A 12,500-nucleotide genomic window follows, 5' to 3' on the forward strand; every position below is an offset into this window, starting at 1 on the left:
CCCAAAAATTTCAAGGACAGCCTCGAACTTGAATCCCCCAAGGACGTACTCCGAGACCCAGAAGCCACAACTCGTGCTTAATGACCAAGTGTGTGACCCGGTCGATAACCCCCCCCCCCCAGGTGCTGATGGAGAACAAGGGGGGGGAGAGGCGTCCTGATGGAGAACAAGGGGGTGAGGGGCGCCCTGATGGAGAGCATGAGGAGGGGGGCAGTGCTCTGATGGAGAACAAGGGGTAGGGGAGCGCTCTGATGGAGAACAAGGGTGAGCGCCCTGATGGAGAACAAGGGGGTGAGGGGCGCCCTGATGGAGAGCATGAGGAGGGGGGCAGTGCTCTGATGGAGAACAAGGGGTAGGGGAGCGCTCTGATGGAGAACAAGGGTGAGCGCCCTGATGGAGAACAAGGGGGTGAGGGGCGCCCTGATGGAGAGCATGAGGAGGGGGGCAGTGCTCTGATGGAGAACAAGGGGTAGGGGAGCGCTCTGATGGAGAACAAGGGTGAGCGCCCTGATGGAGAACAAGGGGGTGAGGGGCGCCCTGATGGAGAGCATGAGGAGGGGGGCAGTGCTCTGATGGAGAACAAGGGGTAGGGGAGCGCTCTGATGGAGAACAAGGGTGAGCGCCCTGATGGAGAACAAGGGGGTGAGGGGCGCCCTGATGGAGAGCATGAGGAGGGGGGCAGTGCTCTGATGGAGAACAAGGGGTAGGGGAGCGCTCTGATGGAGAACAAGGGTGAGCGCCCTGATGGAGAACAAGGGTGGGCGCCCTGATGGAGAACAAGAGGTGGGTACGCTCTGATGGAGAACAAGTGTGGGGGGCGATCTGATGGAGAACAAGGGAGGGGAGCACCCATCACTCCACACAGTAGTATTTGCCTGGACACCGAGGACAGGGAGCGAAGCCGGTTCGAACCCCCAGTGCTTCATTAGCTCAATAAAGACCATTGTATAATAGTGCCCGTCCGAGGCGTGACCCCTGAGGCTTCATTCTGGTTAATGTGAATTGTAACTTTACACTTCGCAGGGTGAAAGGGGAGCAGGGAGGAGGAGGAGGAGGAGGAGAACGAGAGGGAGAAGGAAGATTTAGAGGGAAGGAGGAGGAGGTGAAGAGGGAGAGGGAGGAGAAAGATGAGAGGGAAGGTGAAGAAGGAGAGGGAGAAGAAAGATGTAGAGGGAAGGAGGAGAAGGAGAGGGGGAAGGTTATGTAGAGGGATGGAGTAGAAGGAGAAACGGAAGAAAGATGAGAGGGAAGGAGGAGGAGAGGGAGAAGAAAGAAGAAGAAGAGGGAAAAGAAAATTTGAGAGGGGAGAAGGAGAAGAGGTAGAAAAAAGAACATCAGGAAGGAGAGATAGAAAAAAATGAGAGGAAAGGAGGAGAAGAGGGAAAAGAAAGTAGAGAAAGGAGAAGGAGAAAAAGAGGTAGAAGAAAGGTGAGAGGGAAGGCAAAGGAGCAGAGGAAGAAAAATGAGAAGGGAGGAGGAGCAGGTAGAAGAAAGGATAGATAGAAGAAAGACGAAAAAGGAGGAGGAGGAGAAGAAAGAAGGGAGGGAAGGAATAGAATAAGAAGAGGAGGTAGAAGAAAGAAGAGAGGGAAGGAGAAGATGATGAAGAAGAAAGAAGAGAGAGAATGGGGACAAGAAGTGAAAAAAGAATCAAGAAAGAGGGAACGAGGAGAAGCAGAGGAAAAGAAAGAAGAGAGAGGAAAGAAAGAGAAAAAGAGGAAGAGGAAATAGAAAGAGGAGAGAAGGGGAAGAAGGGGAAAAAGAAAGAAAAAAGGGAAGAAACAAGAAGAAAGGAAATAGAAAAAGAGAAGAAGAAGACAAACACAAAATAAAAAGAATTAGACTCAAGACATTGTGCCCACTGGTCACGCGTCTTGGGGTGTCTAAGTAGGCAATTTCGTGCGGGGGGGTAGGAGAGGAGAAGGAGGGGGAAAGAGAAGGAGGAGGAGAGTGAGAGGGGGGGAAGCTCGGCTCATTGCGTCATCCGCTCTTGTAGGTAATTAAGGTGTTTTTTATCAATTATCATTATTATTTATTTTATTTATTTATTTTTAGTCTTGTTTTCTTTTTCTTTTTTGTCTGTGTTTTTTTCTTCTTTTATGCCTTTGTTATTCTACATTTACCTCTCTCTGTTTATTGCTCTCTCTCTCTCTCTCTCTCTCTCTCTCTCTCTCTCTCTCTCTCTCTCTCTCTCTCTCTCTCTCTCTCTCTCTCTCTCTCTCTCTTTCTCCCTCACTCCCTCACTCCCTCACTCCCTCCCTCACTCCCTCCCTCTCTCCCTCCATCCCTCTTCCCCTCCCTCCCTCTTCCTCTCTCTCCCTCCCTCCTCCCCTCTCTCTCTCTCTCTCTCGCTCTCTCTCTCTCTCTCTCTCTCTCTCTCTCTCTCTCTCTCTCTCTCTCTCTCTCTCTCTCCCTCCCTCTCCCCCTCCCTCCCACCCTCTCCCCTCCCTCCCTCCCTCTCCCTCCCTCCCTCCCTCCCTCCCTCCCTCCCTCCCTCTCCCCCTCCCTCCCTCCCTCTCCCTCCCTCCCTTCCTCCCTCTCTCTCTCTCTCTCTCTCTCTCTCTCTCTCTCTCTCTCTCTCTCTCTCTCTCTCTCTCTCTCTCTCTCCCTCCCTCCCTCTCTCCCTCCTTCCATCCCTCTCCCCCTCCCTCCCTCTCTCCCTCTTCCTCCCTCCCTCCCTCCCTCCCTCCCTCCCTCCCTCCCTCCCTCCCACTCTCCCTCCCTCCCTCTTTCCCTCTCTACCTCCCTTCCTCGCTCACTCCCTCCTTCCCTTTCTCCCTCCCCCCCTCTCTCTCTCCCTCTCTCTCTCTCACACACTTTCTCCCTGCGAAAAGTAAACCCTTACGCATATTCATATCAAATAATCACCCACCAATCACAAAGACATTTAGAGAGGCAGATCTCCCGCTGGTCGCTCGCAGTCGCTGATTAGCTAATCCGGTGAAATCCAGTCGATAAGATAACGAAATTTACACTTTCTCCGACACGAATTTGCCCCCATGGTGTCGTCTCGGAGGTATGGGCGGGCGGGTGAGCGTGGGTGTAAAAACTGGGGTTTGCTTGGGTTATGGGCGGTGTACTTATGGGGGTGCGTGGGGGGGTGGGGGGAGTAATGGTATATGTCTCTTTCTTCTTCTTTTTATGAATGAAAGTGTATGTTGTGTGAATAAGATTTTTTTTATTATTATTATTATTGCTGTTGTTATTATTATTATTATTATCATTATTGCTATTTATTTTTTTCTTTATTTATTTTCTGTTATTCTTTGAGAGAAAGCATATATTGTGAGAATTCATTATAATTATCATTATCATTATTACTGTTATTATTATTATATCATTATTATTATCTCTATTTATTCGTTATCATTTTGTGTTTGTGATTCTCTAAGATAAGGTGAAGCGTCTTGGATATTCGTTTAGTATGCTACGTATATGAATATTCATTGATTTTGTTTGATATGTCAATGGATAATAATTCATTTCAGAGATTAGTTAACTCTCGATTCCTGTAAAGGATTCTAACTACTCATCTAACTAACTAACTGTATCTAACAAGCTGTCTCTCTAACTAACACGCTTTCTAACTAATCCTCTGAGAGAAACTACTGACTATCCTCTATCTAATCCTTTGATAAACTTCCTAACAATTTTCTAACCAGGTTTCTAACTCGCTATCCGACCAGACCCTCTAACTGGAATTTCTAATGTCTAACTAAACCCTCTTTTCTCTTCTCTTCCTGCAAGCTAAGCATAGTTAATCCTGTAACCAAACCCTCTAACAAAACCTTCTAACAAAACTTTATCAAAGCTTCTAACAAAACCCTCTAGCAAAACCTTGTAACAAAGTCCTTCTAACAAAACCCTTTATCAAAGCTTCTAACAAACCCCTGAAACAAAACCTATCAAGATCTAACAAATCCCTCTTTTCTCTTTTCTCCTCCTCTAACCAAACCTTCTATCAAAACTCTCTTCTAACAAAACCTTCTAACTATATCCTCTTCTCTCTCTAGGCAAGTCTTCTAACAAAACATCCTGACTAAACCCTCTTCTCTCTCTAACAAAACCTTCTAACAAAACCTCCTGACTAACAAAACCTTCTAGCAAAACCTTCTAACTAAACCCTCTTCTCTCTCTCTACGCAAACCTTCTAAAAATATAATAATAATAATAAAATTAAAATAAAAATCCTAACTAAATCCTTCTCTCTCTCTTTCTCTCTCTGCCTCTCTCTCTCTCTCTTTCTCTCTTTCTCTTTCTTTCTCTCTCTCTCTCTCTCTCTCTCTCTCTCTCTCTCTCTCTCTCTCTCTCTCTCTCTCTCTCTCTCTCTCTCTCTCTCTCTCTCTCTCTCTCTCTCTCTCTCTCTCTCTCTCTCTCTCTCTCTCTCTCTCTCTCTCTCTCTCTCTCTCTCTCCTCTTGCAGAAAATAATAATAATAATAATAATAATAGAAAATAATAAATAACAATAATATATTTTTTGTTTTACTTAATTTTCAGTCTCTCTCTCTCCTCCTGCAGAAAAAAATAATAGTAATAATAATGATAATAATAATAAAGATAAAAAAATTAATTTTATCTCTCTCTCCTCCTGCAGGCGACACTGAAGAAGATCCCGGCCACACGCCTCTCGCGGTTGACGGAGGCCCTGGCCAACTATGACCCAATTCTCAACGAGTACTTCTTTGATCGGCATCCAGGTGTTTTTGCCCAGGTAAGGAGGGAGGAAGATGGGATGGGAGGAAGAAGGAGGGAGGGGGAGGGAGGATGGGTGGGAGGGTGGGTGGGAGGAGGGATGGGGGTGGAGGGAGGGAGGGTGGGTTGGGTGGGAGGGAGGGAGGGAGGAGGAGGAGAAAGAAGGAGGGAGGAGGGAGGGAGGGAGGAGGAGAAAGAGGGAAGGAGGAGCAGAAAGAGGGAGGGAGGGAGGAGGAGGAGAAAGAAGGATGGGAGGATGGGAGGAGAGAAGGAGGGAAGGAGGCTGAAGGAAAAAGGAGGGAGGAGGAGAAAGAGGAAGGGAGGATGAAAAGGAGAAAGAGGGAGGGAGGGAGGAAGGATGGGAGGGAAGAGGAGGAGAAAGAGGGAGGGAGGAAAGGGGCATGAGAGTTGGGAGGAGGGAGGGAAGACGAAGAAACGAGGAGAGAAGGAGGAAGGAGCGAGGAAAGGGGAAGGGGGTGGGAAGAAGGAATAAAGAGGTAGTAGGAGAGAGGAGAAAGTAGGAAATTAGGAAGGAAATGGACAGAAAGAGGAAGAGGAGAAGGGAAAAGAAAGGAAAACATAAAAAGGAGAAGAATAGAAAAGGAATAGGGAGGAAATATAAACAGGAGGAAGAGAAAGAAAGAGAAGGAAGGATATGTGAAAAGAAAAAAAAAATAGGTGGCGGGGAAGAAGGATGCAAGGAGGAGTGGAATATAAAGAGAAAAAAGGAAGAGGAAGAAGTATTAAAAGATAAATAAATAATAAATAGTGGTGTTATTGTTATATCCCATTTATTCCCCTTCTTATCTCGGGTCCTGAAATACTACCCACTTATACCATCCATAATATCAAAACTGAACAATTAGCCACATATACCACCTACAGAGGTACACCCACTCCCACTCCCAACACCCCCCTCCCGATCAATCCCCCCCTCCTCTCCCACTCCCGACACCCCCCTCCCGATCAACCCCCCTCTCCCACTCCCAACACCCCCTCCCGATCTCCCCCCCTCTCCCACTCCCAACACCCCCTCCCGATCTCTCCCCTCCCCTCCCTCTGCTCACCTATTTGTCTTTTTCCTCAGGGGCTGAAATAATACCTACATATACCACCTATGATACCAGTATTCAACTGCTATCCACATTATCCCCCACTTGTCCCTCTCCCACCTCCTGTCCCTCTCCCATCTCTTACTCTCTCCTACCACCCACTTCCCTTCCCTCTCCCACCTCTCGTCACGCCCATATTTGCTCACCTGTCCCCTCTTCTTCAGGTGCTGAATTACTACCCACAGTAATACCCACTCGCCCTTCTCCTACCACCCACACCCCCTCCTACACCCCTCCCACCTCTCGCCACGCCCCCCCCTTCTGCCCACCTGTCCACCCTCTGATCACTTGTCCCCCCTCTGCTCCCCTCCCCCACCCTCCCACCTCTCGCCACGCCCCTCCCACCTCTCGCCACGTCCCCCATCTGCTCACCTGTCCCCTCCTCCTCAGGTGCTGAACTACTACCGCACAGGAAGCTCCCTCGCCCACCCCTCTCCTACCATCCACACCCTCCCACCTGTCCCCCCCCACCCTCGCACCTTCTCGCCACACCCACCCTCCCACCTCTCGCCACACCCCCACCCTCCCACCTCTCGCCACACCCACTCCCACCTGTCCCCCCACCCTCCCACACCCACTCCTACCTTCCCTCCTGCCCCCCCCACCTCTCGCCACACTCGCCACGCCCCCCATCTGCTCACCTGTTCCCCTCCTCCTCAGGTGCTGAACTACTACCGCACAGGGAAGCTCCCTCTCCCACCCCTCTCCTACCACCCGCCACTCTCCTACCACCCACACCCCTCCCACACTCCCTCCCACACTCCCTCCCACCTCTCGCCACACTTCGCCACGCCCCCCATCTGCTCACCCGTCCCCCTCCTCCTCAGGTGCTGAACTACTACCGCACAGGGAAGCTCCCTCTCCCACCCCTCTCCTACCACCCGCCACTCTCCTACCACCCACACCCCTCCCACACTCCCTCCCACACTCCCTCCCACCTCTCGCCACACTCGCCACGCCCCCCATCTGCTCACCCGTCCCCCTCCTCCTCAGGTGCTGAACTACTACCGCACAGGGAAGCTCCACTACCCGACGGACGTGTGCGGACCGCTCTTCGAGGAGGAGCTCGAGTTCTGGGGTCTCGACTCGAACCAAGTGGAGCCATGTTGCTGGATGACCTACACGGCGGTAAGGCTCGAGGGGGTGTTCTTTCTTGTCTTTCTTATCTTATCTTATCTTTTTTATCTCTGTTGTGTCTGTTATCTCTTGAAGGGGGATTTTTTTTTGTTTGTTTCTTTCTTTCTTTTTTTTTCTTATTTTTTTCTCACCTATTTCTCTTTCGTCTGTTTCTTCTCTTTGTTTGTTTATTTCCTACCTATTTCTTTTTCTTTTTCTTTTTTTCCTTTTTTTCTGTTTGTTCTCTCTGTCTCTCTCTCTCTCTCTCTCTCTCTCTCTCTCTCTCTCTCTCTCTCTCTCTCTCTCTCTCTCTCTCTCTCTCTCTCTCTCTCTCTCTCTCTCAGTTGGATATTCGTTCATCATATATTTATTATTATTGTTATTCTGCAGTTTTTCCCTTTTCATTTTATGACTTTTTGGGGAGGTCTTTCTTTTTTATCATTCTTTTCTCTTTCAAAATGTGAATTATCATATTATCATATTTCCTGAATTACCATATTTTCCTTTTTTGGACATGATCAAAATAGCCAAATATAAAACTGCTTCGTAACCCTTACCCTTTCTTAATTTGACTTTCCCTATTTCTTCTCTCTCTCTCTCTCTCTCTCTCTCTCTCTCTCTCTCTCTCTCTCTCTCTCTCTCTCTCTCTCTCTCTCTCTCTCTCTCTCTCTCTCTCTTATCGTCTTTTATTTTTTTCGTCATTTCTTCCTCTACTGCTTTTTTATCCTTTTCATTCTTCGATTTTTTTTCATTTTCTACTTTTCCCTTTCATTTCTTTCATTTTATCTCCTTCGTTTTAATTCTTTTTCCTCACCTGATAATGATGATAATAATAATGATAATGAGACAGACAATGATAATGATGATAGTAATAATAATAGTAATGATAATGATAATAATATTAATGATAGTAATAATAATAACAATAAAATTATAATAATTATTATTATTATGATAGCAATACTAAGAATAATAATGATAATGATATTATCATTATCATAATGATAATAATAATGACAAAAATAATTATAATGAGAGTGATAATAATAATAATGATAATGATAATAATAGCTTTGATTGACCTTTTATTCCGTCCTGGTATAGTTGTTTAAGACTTTTAATTCTGTCTATTGGTACACGTTGCAGTGTTCATATTTGAGTTGTAGTTGTGTTGTAGTTTATGCAGTAGTTTGAGTTGCAGATTATGTTGTAGTTTATGTTGCTGTAATTTGAGTTGTAGTTTATGTCCTAGTTCGAGTTGTAGATTGTGTTGTAGTTTGAGTTGTAGTTTGAGCTGTAGTTTAGGTCGTAGTTTGAGTTGTAGATTATGTTGTAGATTATGTTGTAGTTTATTCAGTAGTTTGAGTTGTAGTTTGATTTGTAGTTTATGTTCTAGTTTGAGTTGTAGATTGTGATGTAGTTTATGTTGTAGTTTGTATGCTGTAGTTTGAGTTCTAGTTTGAGTTGTAGTTTATGCCCTAGTTTGAATTGTAGATTGTGTTGTAGTTTATGTTGTAGTTTATGCAGTAGTTTGAGTTGTAGTTTAGGTCGTAGTTTGAGTTGTAGTTTATGTTGTAGCTTCAGTTGTGGATCGTGTTGTAGTTTGATTTGTAGATTATGTTGTAGTTTGAGTTGTAGTTTAGGTCGTAGTTTGAGTTGAAGATTTTGTTGTAGTTTGTGTTATAGATTATGTTGTAGTTTCTGTTGTAGTTTCGATAGTGATCATGATATTGAAAATATTCGTTATGGTTATAGTAGTAGCAGTAGTTTTAGTACTATAACTACTGTTATTAATTATGATGATGGGAATGACAATAAAACGATACGAATAACAGGTATTAATTAGATTTGTTAGTAATAATGGCAGTAGTTGTAGTAGTAATAATAGTAATTATGATGATGATATTAATGATGATAGTAATAATGATAGTAGTATTAATGATGATTATGATGATATATTGATGATGGTAATGATGATGATAATAATGATGATAATAATGATAGGGATTATATTACTACTAATAATGATAATAATAACGGTTATCATAATAACTATTTTTTATGATAATGATCATGATGATAATGATGACTACAGTGATAAGAAAATCAATAGAATCAGAACAACAACAAACAGTAACAATAACAATAACAATGACATAAAAAATAAGAAATAAAAAATAAAATTTATCATAACATGAACAAACAACCACAATGACAATAAAATCAGAACAACAACAAACAATAACAATAACAATAACAATAATATCAAAAATAAAAATTAAAAAAGTTCCCACGCTTCACAAAAAAAAAACAAATAAACAAATAAAATAATAATAATAATAATAATAATAATAATAATAATAATAATAATGATAATAATAATAATAATAATAATAATAATAATAATAATAATAATAATAGTAGTAGTAGTAATAATAATAATAATAATGATGAAATTAAAAAAAAAAATAAATTAGCTTCACCAAAGACGACTCACTGGCTCTGTTTACAAAGGATCGAATCACAAAGACCAATATTTTTTCACTGAACCATTTTTCAGCTGTTTGTTGTTGTTATTCTTGTTATATTTGTTGCTGTTTTTGTTGTTGTTTTTGTTTTTTTTGTTTCTTGCTATTTTTATTCTTGTTTTTGTTGTTATTGCTTTAGTTATTATTGTTATTATTTTTATTGTTTTGTTATTGTTTTAGTTATTATTGTTATTGTTGTCATAGTTTTAGTTATTAGTGTTGTTATTTTTGTTGTTATTGTTTTAGTTATTATTGTTGTTATTTTAACTTGTTTTTGTTATCTTTTAGTTATTATTGTTATTGTAATTGTTGTTATTATTATTGTTAGTAGTAGTAATAGTAGAAGTAATATTGCTGTCGTCATTGTTGTTGTTGTTAATGACAATAATAGTAATTATATTGATAAATGAGAAATAAAAGATTACAAAGAAATTAATCAATAAGTGATTAGATTAATATAACGTAATATAACCAATCCGAAATGGCATGGAAAGAAGGAATAGGGAGAGAGTAAAAAAGCGAAAAGGGTTGGAAGCGCTAATGGAAGAAGAGGAGAAGGAAAGAGAAATAGAGAATAAATGAATATGAAAGGTAGATGGGGAACGTAGCCAAAAAATAAATAAAAGAAAATATAAAACAATTTTTGAAATAGGTTAGAGAGAAAAATTGGTGGAAGATGGAATGGTAAAATAGGCAAGCGTTGATAAAGAATAAAAAGAAACAAGTGAAAGATTTAGAAAGGCATGGAAAATTAATCAACTTTTTTTTTTTTTTTTTTTTTTTTGAGAAGGGGGAACAAAGAGATTAAATCGATTAAATCTTTTTCACTTTTTTTTTCTTTTCTTTTTTCTTTTGATGGAGGGGGAAAGACTATTAAATTGGGCAATTCGTAAGGTGAGTAAAAATGAGTATGATGGAATTATGAGTAATTTTCGGCAAAGAGAAAGAGAAGGAGGAACGTTGAATTGTTTTTAATAGGCTTAATAATAGGAATATGGTGTCGTAAAAGGAGTTTGTGTGTGTGTGTGTGTGTGTGTGTGTGTTTAAATAAGAAAATAACACAAAATAGATGAATAATTCTCTAGAAACGACCCGAAACTTCCTTTAATATGAATAAACAAACAAGCAAAAAATAGCTAAACAAAAGATTCACCAGAAACTCGACCCGAAACTCCCTTCAACATAAACAAAACAAAAAACATAAACAAAAGAGGCTTTAGAAACTCGACCCCGAAACTCCCTTCAACATAAACAAAACAAAACAAAAAAGATTCTCCAGAAACTCGACCCCGAAACTCCCTTCAACATAACCAAACCAAACAAAACAAAACACAAACAAAAGAGTCTCCACACACTCGACCCCGAAACTCCCTTCAACATAACCAAACCAAACAAAACAAAACACAAACAAAAGAGTCTCCACACACTCGACCCCGAAACTCCCTTCAACATAACCAAACCAAACAAAACAAAACACAAACAAAAGAGTCTCCACACACTCGACCCCGAAACTCCCTTCAACATAACCAAACCAAACAAAAAACACAAACAAAAGAGTCTCCACACACTCGACCCCGAAACTCCCTTCAACATAACCAAAACCAAACCAAAAAACACAAACAAAAGACCCTCAACGAACTCGACCCGAAACTCCCTTCAACATAACCAAACCAAACAAAAAACACAAACAAAAGAGTCTCCACACACTCGACCCGAAACTCCCTTCAACATAACCAAACCAAACAAAAAACACATAAACAAAAGATTCACCAGAAACTCGACTCGAAACTCCCTTCAACATAACCAAACAAAACAAAAATAGTCTCCAGAAACTCGACTCAAAACTCCCTTCAACATAACCAAAACCAAAACAAAAAACACAAACAAAAGACCCTCAACGAACTCGACCCCCTAACGCCCCAACCTCTCTTCCAGCATCGAGACACCCAGGAGACCCTGGCTGTCCTCGACCGCCTCGACCTCGACACCGATAAACCCAGCGACGAGGAGACGGCAAGGAAATTCGGCTTCGAAGACGACTACTTCTCCGGGAACCTCTCCTGGTGGCAGAACACGAAGCCCAAGTTATGGTCTCTGTTCGACGAGCCCTATTCTTCACAGGCCGCCAAGGTAAGTGGGGAGGGGGTTGGAGGTGGGACGGAGGGGAGGAAGAGGAGGAGGAAGGAAGAGGGAAGAGGAGGTGGAGGTGGGACGGAAGGGAGGAAGAGAAGGAGGAGGAGGAGGAGGAAGGGAGGAAGAGAAGGAGGAGGAGGAGGAGGAAGGAGGAGGAGGATGTAGATAGGAAGGGAGGAAGAGGAGGAGGAGGTGGAACGGAAGGGAGGAAGAGGAAGAGGAGGAGGAAGAAGTGAGACGGAAGGGAGGAAGAGGAAGAGGAGGTGGGAGGTGGGACGGAAGGGAGGAGGAGGAAGAGGAAGGAGGAGGAGGTGGGACGGAAGGGAAGAAGAGAAGGAGGAGGAGGGAGATGAAGAAGGAGAGAAGGAGGTGGAACGGAAGGGAGGAAGAGAAGGAGGTGGAGGTGGGACGGAAGGGAGGAAGAGGAGGAGGAGGAAGAACAGAAGGAGGAGGAGGAGGTGGATAGGAAGGGAGGAAGAGAAGGAGGTGGAGGTGGAACGGAAGAGGAGGAGGAGGAAGAAGGAGGAGGTGAGACGGAAGGGAGGAAGAGAAGGAGGTGGAGGTGGGACGGAAGGGAGGAAGAGGAGGAGGAGGTGGAGGAGGAGGTGGGACGGAAGGGAGGAAGAGGAAGAGGAGGAGGGAGATGAAGAAGGAGAGAAGGAGGTGGAACGGAAGGGAGGAAGAGGAGGTGGAGGTGGGACGGAAAGGAGGAAGAGGAGGAGGAGGAAGGAGGAGGAGGTGGGACGGAAGGGAGGAAGAGGAGGAGGAAGGAGGAGGGAAGAGGTGGGACGGAAGGGAGGAAGAGGTGGTGGAATGGAAGGGAGGAAGAGGAGGAGGAGGAGGTGGGACGGAAGGGAGGTAGGACGGAAGGGAGGAAGAGGAGGAGGAGGTGGAGGTGGGACGGAAGGGAGGTGGAGG

At 43.7% G+C, this 12,500-nt stretch overlaps 1 protein-coding gene across 3 annotated transcripts in view; it reads left to right on the forward strand.

Annotated features, from left to right (window-relative positions):
* The window catches only part of LOC113811022 (potassium voltage-gated channel protein Shaw-like), a 451,299-nt gene that overhangs the window by 406,910 nt on the left and 31,889 nt on the right, over positions 1 to 12,500 (forward strand). For all 3 annotated transcript variants that reach the window (XM_070121763.1, XM_070121760.1, XM_070121761.1), the window contains exons 3-5: positions 4,596 to 4,712; positions 6,799 to 6,933; positions 11,385 to 11,579. In XM_070121763.1, the coding sequence (XP_069977864.1) occupies positions 4,596 to 4,712; positions 6,799 to 6,933; positions 11,385 to 11,579 (447 nt within the window). The remainder of the gene's footprint in view (positions 1 to 4,595; positions 4,713 to 6,798; positions 6,934 to 11,384; positions 11,580 to 12,500) is intronic.

The sequence above is a fragment of the Penaeus vannamei genome, chromosome 5 (genome assembly GCF_042767895.1).
Source record: "Penaeus vannamei isolate JL-2024 chromosome 5, ASM4276789v1, whole genome shotgun sequence".
NCBI lineage: Eukaryota > Metazoa > Arthropoda > Malacostraca > Decapoda > Penaeidae > Penaeus > Penaeus vannamei.